Source organism: Aplidium turbinatum, chromosome 4 (assembly GCF_918807975.1).
Source record: "Aplidium turbinatum chromosome 4, kaAplTurb1.1, whole genome shotgun sequence".
NCBI classification, from domain to species: Eukaryota; Metazoa; Chordata; class Ascidiacea; order Aplousobranchia; family Polyclinidae; genus Aplidium; species Aplidium turbinatum.
The window spans coordinates 34,483,896-34,498,741 of record NC_137475.1 but is presented as its reverse complement, the minus strand read 5'-3'; the positions used below and the strand labels follow the sequence as shown (position 1 = coordinate 34,498,741).

General features: G+C 38.4%; 1 protein-coding gene across 2 annotated transcripts; it reads right to left on the bottom strand.

The window, feature by feature from the left end:
• Window positions 1–6,935: 6,935 nt before the first annotated feature.
• On the bottom strand, window positions 6,936–14,241 carry LOC145769351 (uncharacterized). 2 transcript variants are annotated; one of them, XM_082580963.1, is made up of 6 exons: window positions 13,959–14,241; window positions 13,144–13,289; window positions 12,235–12,403; window positions 11,667–11,800; window positions 10,777–10,934; window positions 6,936–8,633 (listed from the first exon to the last, which is right to left on the bottom strand). In XM_082580963.1, the coding sequence occupies exons 2-6, from the start codon at window positions 13,190–13,192 to the stop codon at window positions 7,980–7,982; spliced, it is 1,164 nt and encodes a 387-aa protein (XP_082437089.1). In that variant the 5' UTR covers window positions 13,193–13,289; window positions 13,959–14,241; the 3' UTR covers window positions 6,936–7,979. The 2 variants fall into 2 exon arrangements, with proteins under 2 accessions (XP_082437089.1, XP_082437088.1); XM_082580962.1 differs by having other exon boundaries at window positions 13,986–14,241.
• Window positions 14,242–14,846: the final 605 nt, after the last annotated feature.

Genomic DNA, 14,846 nt, shown 5'->3' with positions numbered 1-14,846 from the left:
AGAACTCACTTTCTTTTTGTTCGAAGTTATTTTTTAACGAGTTAAATTCGGGATCTACCCTATCACGAAGTTCTGCCAAGATTGCAGAGTTAACAATTTTACTCAAAAGAGCATGGAAATGCCTTAATTCCTCTTCTAAAGTAGAGAACTTAGATCGAAAAATTAACAGTTCCTGCTTATCACTCAAAGAACCTAGGGCTACAGAAAGTTTCCCAATTTGAGTCAAAATATCCCGTCTAAGATGCCGGGCCTCTCGAACTGACTTAGCCTCATCGTTACTGGGTCCCTCCCCAGAATGGCCTGCCCGACCGCAAAGAACATCATCAGGCTTAAACTCAGTCGAGTCGACGGCGGTCGAGTCCTTGTCGCCACCGAGTGTAGACATATTAAATGTTGGGGCTAAATTTAACAATTAAAAAGTTAAATTACACAAACACACAAATTTAAGTTATAAAAAACTTAACTGTAAAGACCGTAAAAAATACAAAAAAGAATTTAAATGCACGATACCGTAGCTGTACGGGTATGAAGTCCTAAAGTCCACAAAACATGCTTGGATTCTTCCACTTGAATCTACAAGCACAGATGGATTGTCTTTTAATCTTCTTTCTTGCCAATGGATGTCAAAGTTATTTTTCTTCAGTACCAAACTGAGAAGAAATGTCTTTACTTTTTAGCTTAAAGTTCTTCAGTTGCCTACCGAGAAGAAATGTCTTTAATTTTCTTTGCTTCTGTAGACTACCAACCAATAAGATCTTCTTTTATTATTTCTTTGCTTCTGTAGCCTACCAAACCAACAACTTCGTCTTTTATTTTTTATGTGCTTCTAATTTCCAACTGACAACAACGTCTTTTATTTTTTATGGTCACAGCGGTAAACCATAATCTCTTCGTGGGAAAATTGTAACATAAGATTCCCGAATCCGTTCGTCTGTATGTATCGACCGAAAAAGAAACACTCCTAGAAACGTCTATTCAATAAGTGTATTCCTGTAAAATTAGCCCGCGGCTATCGAAATCGAGATGCAACGCCGTACACCTCTAAAAACTGTCACTACGATACAGATTACTTGGATGAAAGACGGAACTTTTGTCCAGCTAGCAAGCAATAAGCCAACAGTTAAATGTGCGGCCAACTTTCAAACAATCATTTTACGAATGACCAGAATAGATAGCAATATCTCAAACTCACATATGCAGTACTGTGACGCAATAATGAAAGACAATTATGAAGTCATTCAAACAGGTGTTTAAAGCTGATGTAATATTTCCTGTTTAAACAGGTTTCAAACTGAAACAGGCCCAAACAGGTCCAAACAGGTTTGACACAAGTCTTATGAACGATGGTGCAATTTTGGCACATTTTCTAGCAACTTCCATGACGTAATATTCAGTAGACTTGAACGGTTTTTTATATGACGTTTGATTAGGTGAACCATTGTCTGGAACAAAGATAGCTCAGAAGAATTGGCGCTTTGTAGTGTCCTGCCGTATGCCAGCCTTCCCCTAAACAGTTTTTGAATAAATAAAACAATCTCAGATGCAAAAGTATACTCTGGCCCTGGGCAATTCTTGGCAACGCTACTGGCTGCCAATGCTAAACATATTTGCCGTTTACAAGCATTTAATGTTGGACAAGTCTTATTCTATCTACCGTTGCAAACATTTTCCAAAAAAAGTGAGAGGGCAGTATTGTATTGTTTTTTCTTATGGATGGCGCCAAGCTATGAAATGTCGAGTTTTCGTGGCAGTAGACTATTGTTACATTTTTTATTTGAAAGAACCTAGCCGAAAAACGTAGAACCAACTAAATATGGGTGGGCCTACTAAACTGAGGTAGCCCTCCAACCGTGGCTTTTGGAATCGGTAAATATGGTTGTATAGCCTATTGTGATTTAACCTATTGAAAATCGAGCTTCTGTAGCAGTAGGCTATTTACAACATTTTGAAATAACTCAAATATTCCATTGCTAACCGACATCAAAGACATCTCCATTTCATTTTCATTATTATCTTTTTTAAGTTCTTCATCATGGTCATCACTTTAGTAGCATATGCAATCAATTTAATTAAATTTTAAAATCCAATGTAGTTATCGACTACTGTATTATTGATCTTTACTATAAGTTTTAATTTATAGGTCTACTAATTGTCGTTGCTGTGATGACTGTAGGCTATGTAGGTTTTGTATTATAATCGCGGTACTGTACGTTTCTTTATCTCTAAGCTGCTGTGTTCTTACTTTTCTTTCCTGATTGAATCTTTATCCTCAGACTGATAAAGCTTTTTAGAGAGCTTAATCCTGGATGTTTCGCATAGCTTAATTGTAGAGGCTTTGAACCATTAACGTTAGCCCGATCACTGAGTTTGATACTACAGAATAAATTTTCCGATTGTTAAAAATTTGTTGTTTACGAATTGTTTCTTCCACTTGTACCAGCTGAATGAAGAGTAGGCCTACTCATTGAAATGCGTTGCTCAAGTGCTCAACACAAGAGTCGAACCAGCGCCGCTTGATCTCGCTGTTTCTTCATTCGTGAAGTCAAGCGCTTTCTCGTGTGGAGTTGGAGACTGAAGCTACTGTGGACAATTTTGTCTGCCATAAAATTGTAATAATACTCTATAGTGAATTTTTTGCTATGACGTTTTTCAAACAATGAGCGTTAAAAGAATGGGCTCGAAAGCAAGCATTAGGGCATAGGCCGTAAACAGGGGCGCCGGAACGATTTTTGACTGGGGGGGCAAGATTACGAAAAAAGGGCACTTTTGTTTACTAAAAGGCCAATTTTTTTTTTAAGTTTTAAGATAAGATATAGCAATAATGTTAATCTATCAGCTCACTATGTATTGAGTAATGACAGCCTACAAGTGTCCGGTATACAAAGAAGGGCATCATGCCATGTTATAATGATGTAACCTACTGTCAAGCCTTAAAGCAGCCTGCGGCCATGGCCGCTAAGTAGTGTTTGAATGACCACCGGTGCTACCTCCTCAATCGGCCAAGTTTGGCCGCCGGTCTCTTTTAGCCAATTATTTATTTCGCAATAGAATGATCGTGAATTAGCTGTCGAAAATATGTAGTATCAAAGAGTGACGCAAAGTTAGGTCAGCGCGTCATAATCGCCACTGTTGCATTGTGCGGGAATATTTGTTATTGATGGAATATAACCATCTGCGATCACCAGCGTTGTAAGTCTTGTTTGTAGGCCTAATTCTCGACGTTTATTTTAACAAAGTCGTAATCCGAAGTGCTAATTTACGTCGGCTGACAATATTGTCGTTTTTATGTCGATTCGATGTTGTCGGACATTGAATCGTTGTTGAAAAGGAGAACTAGATTAGTTGACATCCGAAGGGAAAACATTTTTTGATCATATTTTGCAAAAATTATGCTTCTTTTAGTCATGTCCTTCACATCATTGAAATACTTATTTTATTACCTTGCCGTCATCGTCAACACATGTCGAACGTTGTTTTTCGTTGCTGAAAAGAATTCTAGGGGAGTGGCAAACTTCTTTAAAATCAGCCACATTGGAGACAATCGTGCGAGTGTCGTTAGAATGGTCCCGCAGTTCTGGATTACAATCCCGATGAAGCAGTTATTGCGTGGTGCAACGAATCTACTGTAGGACGTCGCCCAGGCCCAGACTTCAACAACGCTAAGTGATCATTTTAGCATTGTTGCAAGTTTAATTCTATTTACTTGTGCTATCGTTATTTTATATTTTGGCCTCCAAGCACGCAGATTTGGCCGCCGAGAAGGAGCTCCCGGTAGGCCACGATGGCTGCCAAAAAAAAACGAGTTTTAAGGCTTGTACTGTTTTGCAAAATTTTGTGCCGTAATATTATTTTGAGGCAAAAATGAAAGATTATAATTAGGCTAAAAGCGAATAGCAGAAATTTTTATATTGCAAAATGTGCATTAGCTTACATGACCTTAAAAGGGCACCATTGCCCCCCCTGCCCCTCCATCTGCAGAAAAATTGAGGGCAGGGGGGGCTTCCGCCCCCCCTGCCCCCCCGCTTCCGGCGCCCCTGGCCGTAAACTCTTCCAATGCAGGAGAAGCAAAAATTTCATTTCCATCATGTTAGCAAAGAATAGCCTAAACCCTGTCACATTCTTTAGAAAAGAATAGTTAGGCTAAATATGCGGACAATGCGGTAATTCGCATCAGAGTCTTGCCAACCAAAAGCTGTTTTGCTTTAGTGTGCATGCTGCTATAGTAGGGCTACTACGTTTTCTTTTAAGAGGATTTGTCCTCTTTTTTACAGAAAAATGAACTGTCCTCCGAGGACACTAAGAAATGCTCAAATGTCCTCTTTTTTGACAGTTTGGGTTTTCTTTCTTATATTTTCAACGGGATTACATTGCTTGATGACGCTTCAGCGACGGCTTGTAGGCTATTTGTTTTCTAAACATTTTGTATAGGCCTACCAATGTGACATGCTGATTTATGAATTGTACAAGAAATTGGCGCATTTTATGGAACTGCTGTTGAACGTTCATTGCCTGGTTCACTGTAAGATATTAAACGACATTTTAAAGGCCATGCTCACACTTTCACAAAAAAATATTCCTTTACCAGTTTACCTACATACGTTTTATATTGATACAATCAGTGGCGTATCCTGGTTGATTTCCGTAGGCATGCAATGGAAGGAGGGTCATAGCTAGTGTAGGGGGTCTGGGGGCATGCCCCCCTCCCAGGAAAATTTTGCAAATTTACCTTAGGTTTTATAGCTTTTCTTGCAATCTGAGCCATACCTAGCTGATAATTGTTTGAGCTGTTTTGCAAAAAATGAGGTTTGGAACGCACCATGAATCCAATGTTTTAATTTTATATCTTTATCCTGCATTGCAGGAAAGCGGACTTGAAACGCTATGCAGTGGTGTATGGCCTTCAGCATACACCCGACCCGTTTTCTTGATGATCTTTTGAACTACTGTGCTTAGGTCTCAAGTATATCATATTATCCACAGTAGAAACCCGCAACGACTTAAACTATGAGGACCAAAAGAAAAAAAGGCCAAACAAATGCCAATCGGAAAACTAAAAAAGACCCCCAAACAAAAATAGTCCGGCCAAACACTTTTTAAAAATCCCGAATTTCTGAAATTTGTTCTTAAAAAGAGCAATCTGGCAACCTTGTCTCAAGATCGTGATTTTTGTTTTGCATGCAATTTCAAATCTGCATGCCTTGGTTCCATTTGCGCCAAGGTGTTGTAAAAAAGCGGCGAATAGGCAAATTGTATTACCAACGCATGCTGATTGCTGAGCTCTTCTCAGCATGCAGGGTTGCCAGGGTCAGCAAAGTTGCCAAATTTTGAAAACGAACAGTTGTTTCGAATATTGAAATTAAGAGAGCGAGGAGGTTCTGCTATTAACATTTTCAATTTCTACGCATAAATTCGTTGTTTCTGAAAGATTTCTGATTTCATCAGAATTGTAAGGCATGCAGTGCATGCCTTGTATGCATGGAGAATACGCCACTGGATACAACGCTTGTAGACATTGTTGATTACCAACTCAGTAACTCAGTCTATAAGTAGGCCTACAATGTGTATTACACCTAACCTCCAGCAAAAGAAATCGTGGCATGGGTAGGCCGTGGACGTTGCTATAATAGCACTTATAGCGACGTCCACGGGTAGGCTTACAGCTTTGCAAGGAAAGGGACAGATTTTTAGTTCACACCGTTCATAGCATGTTAACGGTTATGTGCAGCCTACTGTTTTAATCATATTTCTTGCAAGTAATTTAACAATTTTGTTAAGGCTGACCATTCCTTGTTGAAAAAAGTTAAGGCTTGGCTACCTGGAGATCATGCCTGCCACAACATCGACACTGCCATAAATAGCGCCCTGCGCACAGTGACCGGATGCCTGCGTCCCACACCATTGGACAATTTCCCCATTCTCGCTGGCATCCAACCCGCTGAGCTTCGTCGCGAAGAAGCCACTCTGTCCCTCGGTCGACGGGCACTGGAGCCTAACCACCTTCTCCACCACAAGATCTCTGCTCTCCCAAACGAGCACCCCCGTCGATTGAAATCAAGACATCCATTTGTGCCAGCCGCTCAATTTCTTATCAACGAAGCTGATGTACAAGACATCTCTGCGGCTACTTGGGCTGACCATAAATGGAGTTCTGAATGGAAGTCAAGCGCCACCAGACTATTCGTTCATCCCCGACGCCGACACACGCCCCATCGGCCTAACACTACCAAGACAGGCATGGGTGCGCCTCAACCGTCTCCGTACGGGCGTCGGGCTTTTCCGCTCAACCATGCACCAATGGGGAATGACCTCTTCCTCTTCCTGTGAATGTGGTGCCGAGGAACAGACCGCAGACCACATCATCAATGACTGTTCCATCTTCAAGCCACCTAACGGAGTGGAAGGTCTGCGTGTCATGGATGATGAAACCAAAGACTGGCTGCTCTCTAGCAGCCTTCCAGTGTAGTCCGGGAACATCGTGAATCGTCAATCTCGGTAACCGCCGACCTGGGGTGGTAAAAGGATAGACCATCGGCCCCAGAGGCTCACACGACGATGCCTCATTTGTCACATTTTACAGATTGTTGCGATCATGGCTGTCTGACTAAAACTGTTTAAAAATTAGGTATTTTTTTCACTTTTTGCTGACTCTTAATAATATAAAATCATTTAGGGAAGCACTAAAAATGAGAAAAAATAGGTTAAACGTTCAGTCAATCTGTTTTCTTGTTTTTTTTTCAGTAACTTTTGCTGCGTAGGCCTATAGGCTACTGTAATGATCTAAAATGGTAAACGATTTTTCAAGCGTAAAATTCTACTTGCTGGCGAAACGTGTCCTTTTTTAGGCGATGAAATATGGTAGGCCTATGCTATAGGCTAAGCATAGGGTTAGAATTCCGTTAAATCCACTGATATAATGACGTTTTCTACACTTTTATTTCTTCGTCAGTATTACATGGCCAAGGTCAGTAAGATGGCAAGTGGATAAGGCGCTTAGATTCCAACCACAGGTTAGATTCCTGCAGTGGCGTAGCCAAGGGGGGTTTTGGGGGTTACAATCCCCCCCTTTGGCACGCGTGTGACGTCACGATATTGAGAATGATGCTTTCAGTCTAAAAAAAATTGCCTAATTTCAAACAAAACTGCATTAAAAGAGCGAGTTTTGCCAATACCAAACATTTAAACATCTCAGCCAGGAATTAGCAACAAGAAAACATAGAGACTTAGCTTTATTTCCGAAAAATACCGAAGAAAACATGATCTTATTCTTTTGCTATACCACCGGACAGCACCATTTTACAGGAATATTCATACCCACATTTTTGTTGAAAATGCTCTCAGAATGCACCAAATTCAAAGTAATTTTTCAAAATTTTCTGGGGGAGGCCCCCCAGACCCCCCGCCGCTGGGTGGTCAAAACCCCCCCTTTCAAAATTTCTGGCTACGCTACTGGATTCCTGGTTGAACACAGTGTCAAGATAAGTGTTGAATACCACCACTCATTTTTACCCAGGGTAGCATATATTAAATTGAGTAGAAATATCCCTGAAAGAAAAGTGGCCGAGAGAAAGTAATTTAGATAAGCCCAGTTATATTTGTGCTGTAGGCCCAGTACAATAATGAAATTTTTTCAGCTTATAGATGTCTTCATTTTTGTGACGTATCCACCTTTCAAAAAACGATTATTTATAAGATTTTACCATTACTGTAAACAAACAAATCAACATATTGGTTTGTTATTTGTTATATAAGGTAAAAGTGAGTCCCATACTTGATCCAAGCATTAGGAGATATGCCCAACAACTACGCCCACCCAATTTATTACTACCTGGATAGAGGCGAGCGGTGTTTTTCAACAAACAGCTTAAGCCGCGTGGAGTCAAACCAGGATTGTATGAATGGCAAGTGAGCGCCTTATCATTAATCCACGGATATTCTTATTGGGTTGAAAATTGTGGATTATTTTCTTTCGTCGCAAAATCTCAACCGTTATTGCAACTTAGATTACCAACTGGTTTATAGGTTAGTTGAGATTGAGCGTGATTTACTCCATTTATAATACCACAAAGGATTTGACACAGCATGACAGTCAATATTATGTAACTATAAGCAAATACTGGATGTTCATGTCTAAGATGAAAAAATTCACTTACAAACGTTGATATGGTTGTTAAACATGCACAAAAGCCTGTTCCAATTCCATAAGTAACAATGATGGGCCAGCAGATATCTGTCGATTCAGCACAAGCTGGTTTTGCTACGCGAGAGTTGATCACATGTGTAATTGACAATAACAAAGCACCAAAAACGTTTGCAAGCAATGTGCCTAAAGGTAACTTATATCTTTTTACTTTAAATTTGGCAAGCCAAGCACGAAGAAAAGCCCCCAATGGTGCAAATAATACCGCTAACCAAGTTCTTTTACTGAGTTGTGTAGAGTCAAAAGCTGTACCAAAAGCGAACCCAATGATAGAAAAAAATAACAAAGTTGATACGACTATATTTATAATCTTTTGTCTTGTTTGACAAAACCGCTTCCGAATTCGTTCACCAATATCCTTCCCAAAGTCGATTCCAACACAAAAAGATCCTATAAAACTGTAGAATCCAATAAACCAAGATGCAACAGACAAAACCTGCAAAAATTGTTATGTATTTCAAATCATTAATCTTCACTCTGTCAATCTCGGTTACCGCCGACCGGCCCTGCGTCCAAAGCCTTTACAGTCTACAAGTAGGCTATGCGACACTACCAGGAATAACCTTATCAAGGCTTTGTCAGTCCGAGGATAAAGATTTAAACTAAACCAAACCAAATGACAAAGTGAGACTGACTCAAGGCAGAAAAAAAACTTGCCCCGTTAGCCGTTGGTGATATAACCAGGGCCCACAAGAGGGGGGGACAACCGGTGCATTGCACCGGGGCCCGGTGAGTTCAAGGGGGCCCGACAAAATGTCTAAATTTACGCGATATAAAAATTGATTTCAACGATTTTGCATAAACATTGTTTTTATATTAGTTCCGTATGTTGAATGGGGCTCCCCTTATGGGTAGCCTTGGCTATGCCCTTTTTTACAATTACAGAATTTTCAATTTTTCGAGTTTAGGGGGGCCCGACAAAATGTTTAAATTTGCGTGCTCAGGTCGATTTTGCATAAAATATTGCTTTTTATATTAGTTTTGTATTTTGATTGGGCCCCCTCATGGGCATGCTCTTTTTTAGAACAACAAAATTTTCATTTTCTTGCGTTCAGGGGGCCGATAAAATGTTTAAATTTGCGTGTTAAGGTCAATTTTGCATAAAATGTTTTTTATATTTTGAAGTTGGTATTTCTTATATGAAGTTGGTATTTCTTAATGCCATGAACAATAGCAATGCATTCATCCTAAGTTTGCTCCCCTAGTCTTTGCAGATTTCAAGGTCAAAAATGGTATTGTATGTTAATGTAAAGCGGTATGCAATGCTATGTCAGCCATGTCGGATAGCATTGCAATTTTTATCTTCAAAACAGCTGGTTTTACCCACTTGTTGCCATGGTTGTAATCAGATGTTGCCAGAGTTAGGATTAAAGTTAGGAAGGGTTAGAGTTAGGAAAGGTTAGGGTTTTGATCTTTGCCCAGGACTAAAAAAAATTTCCAAAATACAAGTTTTTGTTTTCAACAGCTATAAACTTTTCCTCAAATCAGGGCAGAATTCCATATCTGACAACGCTATTGAGGCTATATTTACACTATGTAGTGTTTTAGCATTTTAAAGCATTTTATCTTTGTGTATAACTAGTGTGTATCTGTGAATTTAAAGTTATATTTACAATAGTGCATTGTTTGTGAAATATTGGAGTGCTATACTTTAAGCTAATTTATCCTTTGTAAGAACGCGCACCGCAAATTTTGCTTGTGATTGGTGAAATATCACGCGACATGTCGCGCTGGGGGGCCCGGCAGCAACATCTGCACCGGGGCCCGGCAGGGCTCTTGGAGGCCCTGGATATAACATAACGCCGAGACAATCTGCTAAAGATCTCCGAGTGAATTTAATAGCCTACGTAATGTTCTTTTTATCAAATAAGGAATGACGAAAAAGGATCCTTTTATAGTCATTCCATTTAAAAAAATCCCAAGATTGATGTATTCTGATGCGAAAAAATATTTTTGTAATTATTGCAGCCTAGCCTATTTGTTATTAAAAGTAGCCTATTGGAAAGCTTCACAAGCACGTAAATGTTCAGTTCAGTTCAGTTGTTTTTATTTCTGACCATCATATCAAAACAATACACGTCAGCATAGAAAAGGTCGAGAAAAGGGTAGAAGCGACAAAACGCGAACGTTAAAACGTGCTTGAGACCGAAGTAAGTTATTGAGTTGAGAGAAATTTGGCACGGTCGCAACACCTTCAGAAAAATTTAAGATATAAAGGGAAAATAAAAAAAGAAAATGTTACAAAAACAATGTGGGGCAAATGTATCAAAAACAAGGCCTTTGACTGTTTGCAATGATTTTCGGAAACAATGGTTGGAGATCTATTAGCTTACATAGAGAGCTAAGCAGTAGCTTCTAGAGTATACCATTCTGCAACTCCTTAACATTTAGACCCAATAAAATCGTCCATTTCAGTCTCTGGACTATACCTAGAACTAGAATCTTTTAATGAGCAATCGATGTTTCGTCTCATCATCCAACACACGCAATTCTTAGGTTACAAATTTTTATGTTAAACTTTTTTATTTGAAACTAAACAACAAGAATTTTTGTGGTGAAATGATAAAAGCTTCTCTTGCCTGTGGTTGCGAAGAAGTTGGTGTTTCTCCAATTAATGTGAGACTTAATTGTTGATTCCATTTTGACCAAGTAGTAAGGCTTCCACAAAATCCTGTTGTTAAACCTTTGTAGAAGGCATGTGACCTCACTTTTTCTGTTGAAGAGCCATGCAAAGCACCTGTCATCAACAAATATTTTATGGCTAAAAGTAGATTGTTTAAACAGTGATACAAGCCCAGACAGCAAAATCCGTCATTTTTGCAGACGTTGAATCAATGTAAAAAAGACGGATTTTGCTGTCTGGGAGTAGACTTATGAATAATTTACAATTTAATAGCCCCTTGCAGGCCCACATAAATAAATATTTTACAAGAAATATATACGTTAACTTTTTGAACACCTTCTTGTTGTGCGATGCAAATTAATGACTGTAAGGAAGGTTATGCAGTAACCAGTAAGTAATACACATACAACCAAAAATGACTGCCTCTAACTTTGCAACGAAGACCCAACTATAGACATGCCAAAATTTCTTATTCCATAACTCTGCTTTTAAGAGTTGACCTACTAACAAGAACAAAACGGATATTTTTGAACAGTAGTCTAAAAGTTTAAATTGCAGGTATCACTACTGCTTGTATGCGAAAACAAAATAAAAGTATAGTTAGGCTACTATTATTATACTTCAAAGTCTATTCTTTAAGTTTTTTTAAGCATTTTTTTCTTCTTCTGACTGTGATTCCACGAGTGGGGTCGCCGGTGGCGGATTTTAGATTTGCACGGTTGTCGATTATAATAATTAATTAATTATAATTATTATTATTCTCCGCTTTTGAACTCTCTGCTTTCACATTAATAGACCACTGCGAAATATAAAAAAAAAAAAACGAACGACCATTAGGCTACTAACCTAAAATGAAGCTTCCAAATATATTGGAAAAAAATGATTGATTGACGATCCTTCCAGGGTCTTCAATGTAGATTGTATTTCCAAATAACTGGTCAAGGCCAATTCTACATAGACATCCGCATATTGAAAAGAATCTACAAAAAATTTAGTCATCACATGTTGTCTAGTCTAGTGCCTTTGAAACGGTGACATTGGACATGTGGCTTCTCTGCGAAAATTTCTAAAGTTATGGTAGGCTAACCCTTCAAAAAATAAAAATGTAGTAGGCTAGACCATGGCTACCTAGGAGGCTGAGGCAGATAGCCATGAGTACCTACCTATACAATACATACTGTAGGCTACACTCTACGTTCAATAAAGTAGATTATTCAACAAAGCAAACCAAAATTATTTCACTTTTCTAATTGGTTTTGAGCTCGCAAGTTAAATTTAGTTAGATTGTAGCCTAATTGATTTGGATAACGTAATTCAGTGATAACGTAATTCAGTGATATAAAACGCAATTCATTGTCAACACAGCGTCTGCGTCAAAACCAAAGTACAATAGCGACAAAAATAAACAACTTACGCAATGTGAAAATAAACTGCCATCTGCTTAAATTTGTAGCTTCTTGCCAAAGGGGATTCTTGGCCAGTTGTTTGTACAATTTGACGTCCTTTCAACGTAAGTTCAATGTCTTGTGTCGCTGAAGTAGTCGGCGCTGTGTCATCGCCTGGTTCTCCATTTACTCTGGTGGCTGTTTTTTTATAACAACATTGTGACTTTTGAACCCAACTGTGAAACAGTATATCTGCTAAAGTTACTTTGTATCGCCGACATTGGCAGACCGCTATGTCAGGAGGCTATCAATTCTCAAGGGTAGCCAGAACTACAAAATTTAAGCATAAAAACTGCATATTAAAAGCCTGATCATTACACAGCGAAGGGATAAGAAAAAATCATGTTTGTCTTTCTGAGAGGCTGCCGTTTTGTTTTGCCCATTACCCAAGTTGGTCTGGTAGGTTATTCTAAAAGTCAAGCTTTGCGTTAGCAATAGTGCAACATCGAGCGACGTTGCGTAACAAAAATGTACGCGTGAGCAAGGTCTTCCTGATCTTTATTATGCCGTAGACATCATTCGTAACTGTGCTAGTACGCAAACCTGGCCCAAGCTCAATAAATGGCCGATTTGATTTATATCTTTGATTTTAAATCTACACAAGTTTATATCTTTCAACCTTAAATCTTGTAGAAGCTGTCAACAAGTGAAACGATGTCCAGTATCTACACACCAAACCAAGCAGGGAAAATAACTAATAAGGAGGAGTCATAAACTTTCGTCACCACTATCGAAAGTGTACAGCTTGTTTTCTATAAAAATCGATTTATATCATAGTTAAAGCACATGACTAAGCTAAAAGCCAAGGATATCTTAACGTTTTATGTTTTCAAATGTAATTTTAAATAAAAAGTGTAAGCAACATAACACGTGCTTACGTGGTGTTGATGCATCAAGACAGGCCTTTTTTCGATTCACATTTTCCATGGAATTAGCTCAGATTCTTCTTGTTGTGAATGTGTATTGTTGTTGCGTCACTTTTACGTCATATTATAATAAAGCGAACCACAGGGCAGTAGAAAACCTTCAATATAAAGTAGAAAAAATTAAAGACATTCGTTGTTTTCTTTATAGATAGATTTGTATTTTCCTTCCATACATTTAACCTTTACGTTTTATCGATCATTGTGAAACCTACTCAGACAGCTAAGTTCGTCATTTTGACATTGATTCAACGTCTGTAAACGTAGAATCAATGTCAAAATAATGGATTTTGGTGTCTGGTAGGCCTACTGGTTACTGTCATCTCTCAGCTTGTAATCAAATAACAGTAGATTTACGAAGTAGTAGCAAGAGCGAAAATCTTCTGGTGTAAATATAAAAAAACTTAAATATTTTAACTAAAAATGAAATAAGCAATTTCAGGTAGACAAGATGAGATGTAGCAGACACATTTTAAGTTGACCTGAATGACTATAACTACAAAAGAGTGTATTTGTCGATATAACGTAGTAATTCAATGCAACGTAACAACTTTCCTAAAAAAAAATTGGCCTTCCAATCCTAACCCACATAAGCTACCTATTCAAATGAAAATGTTGAAGTTTAATTGTAATCAAGGCTGAAAAATATGTAGCAAAGAAATCTTTCCAACAAAATTGACATGAGCTAAATAGCCTACGTTGCAAGTAGAACATTCTACAGTTCGTATTCTGCGGTAGGGTGTTCTATATAAAACTACTAATTAACCTACCAGCTGATCAATAGTTAAGCTAAGTACCCTTTTTATTTTCCAACAGTTGTCTCGGCAATCTTGCGCATTCAGAGATAGTGCATATGGGATTTGTCTCGGGCAACCTTACACATTCAGCGATAGGCTAGTGCATATGGGATTTGCCCTCAACTGTCCAACTAAATGATGACATATTATAGGCTAGTTGTTTAGGTTTGCTCAAAATCCAAGTGTAGGCTATTCTGTCTTAAAAGGCATGAAACGAAACAGCAGACTAAAACATACTAAACTCATTGAAAAACATGCGGTGACAGCGTGACGTTTCCCTACGCCACAATAGAACACTTTGAAAAATAATTCAAGCAGGAAGTGGAAGCGAGTTGACGCCAGCAGCTGATTTCTTACAAATTCAGTACGTAGTACGTAGTACGTATATGACGTCACGCACTTTGTGGCGGCCAAAGTGACTGAAAATAAGCTCCATACTATTTGCTATGCTCGTGTTATTTTGTAACCTGTTTCGGTTCTGTTCTTTTTCTCCTTTTATTGTAGTCAAATTCGTTTACACAGTATTTCATTTTCAACATGCCCTAGCAGTGAATTTTAAATCGAACTAAGTTACAAACAGGTTATTTACTTATTCTGTTTAAGAAAGCTTTAACGAAATCTATACTATAGCTTAGGCACTTTTTTCTTTTGTTAAAAACTAAGATAGCCTAGTGTGAGTTGAATGTACTTATTGATTTGACACAAAATCGGCTACAGAGGAAGATCCCTTTGAAAGGCTCAATCGATGAATTAATCGGAGTATGTAAACAAAGAAGCGACGAGGCTGGACAACAATAATGAACACTTCGTGACGTATTTTTAAAAACAACTCTAACATGACTGAAAACAAGAAGAGATAAA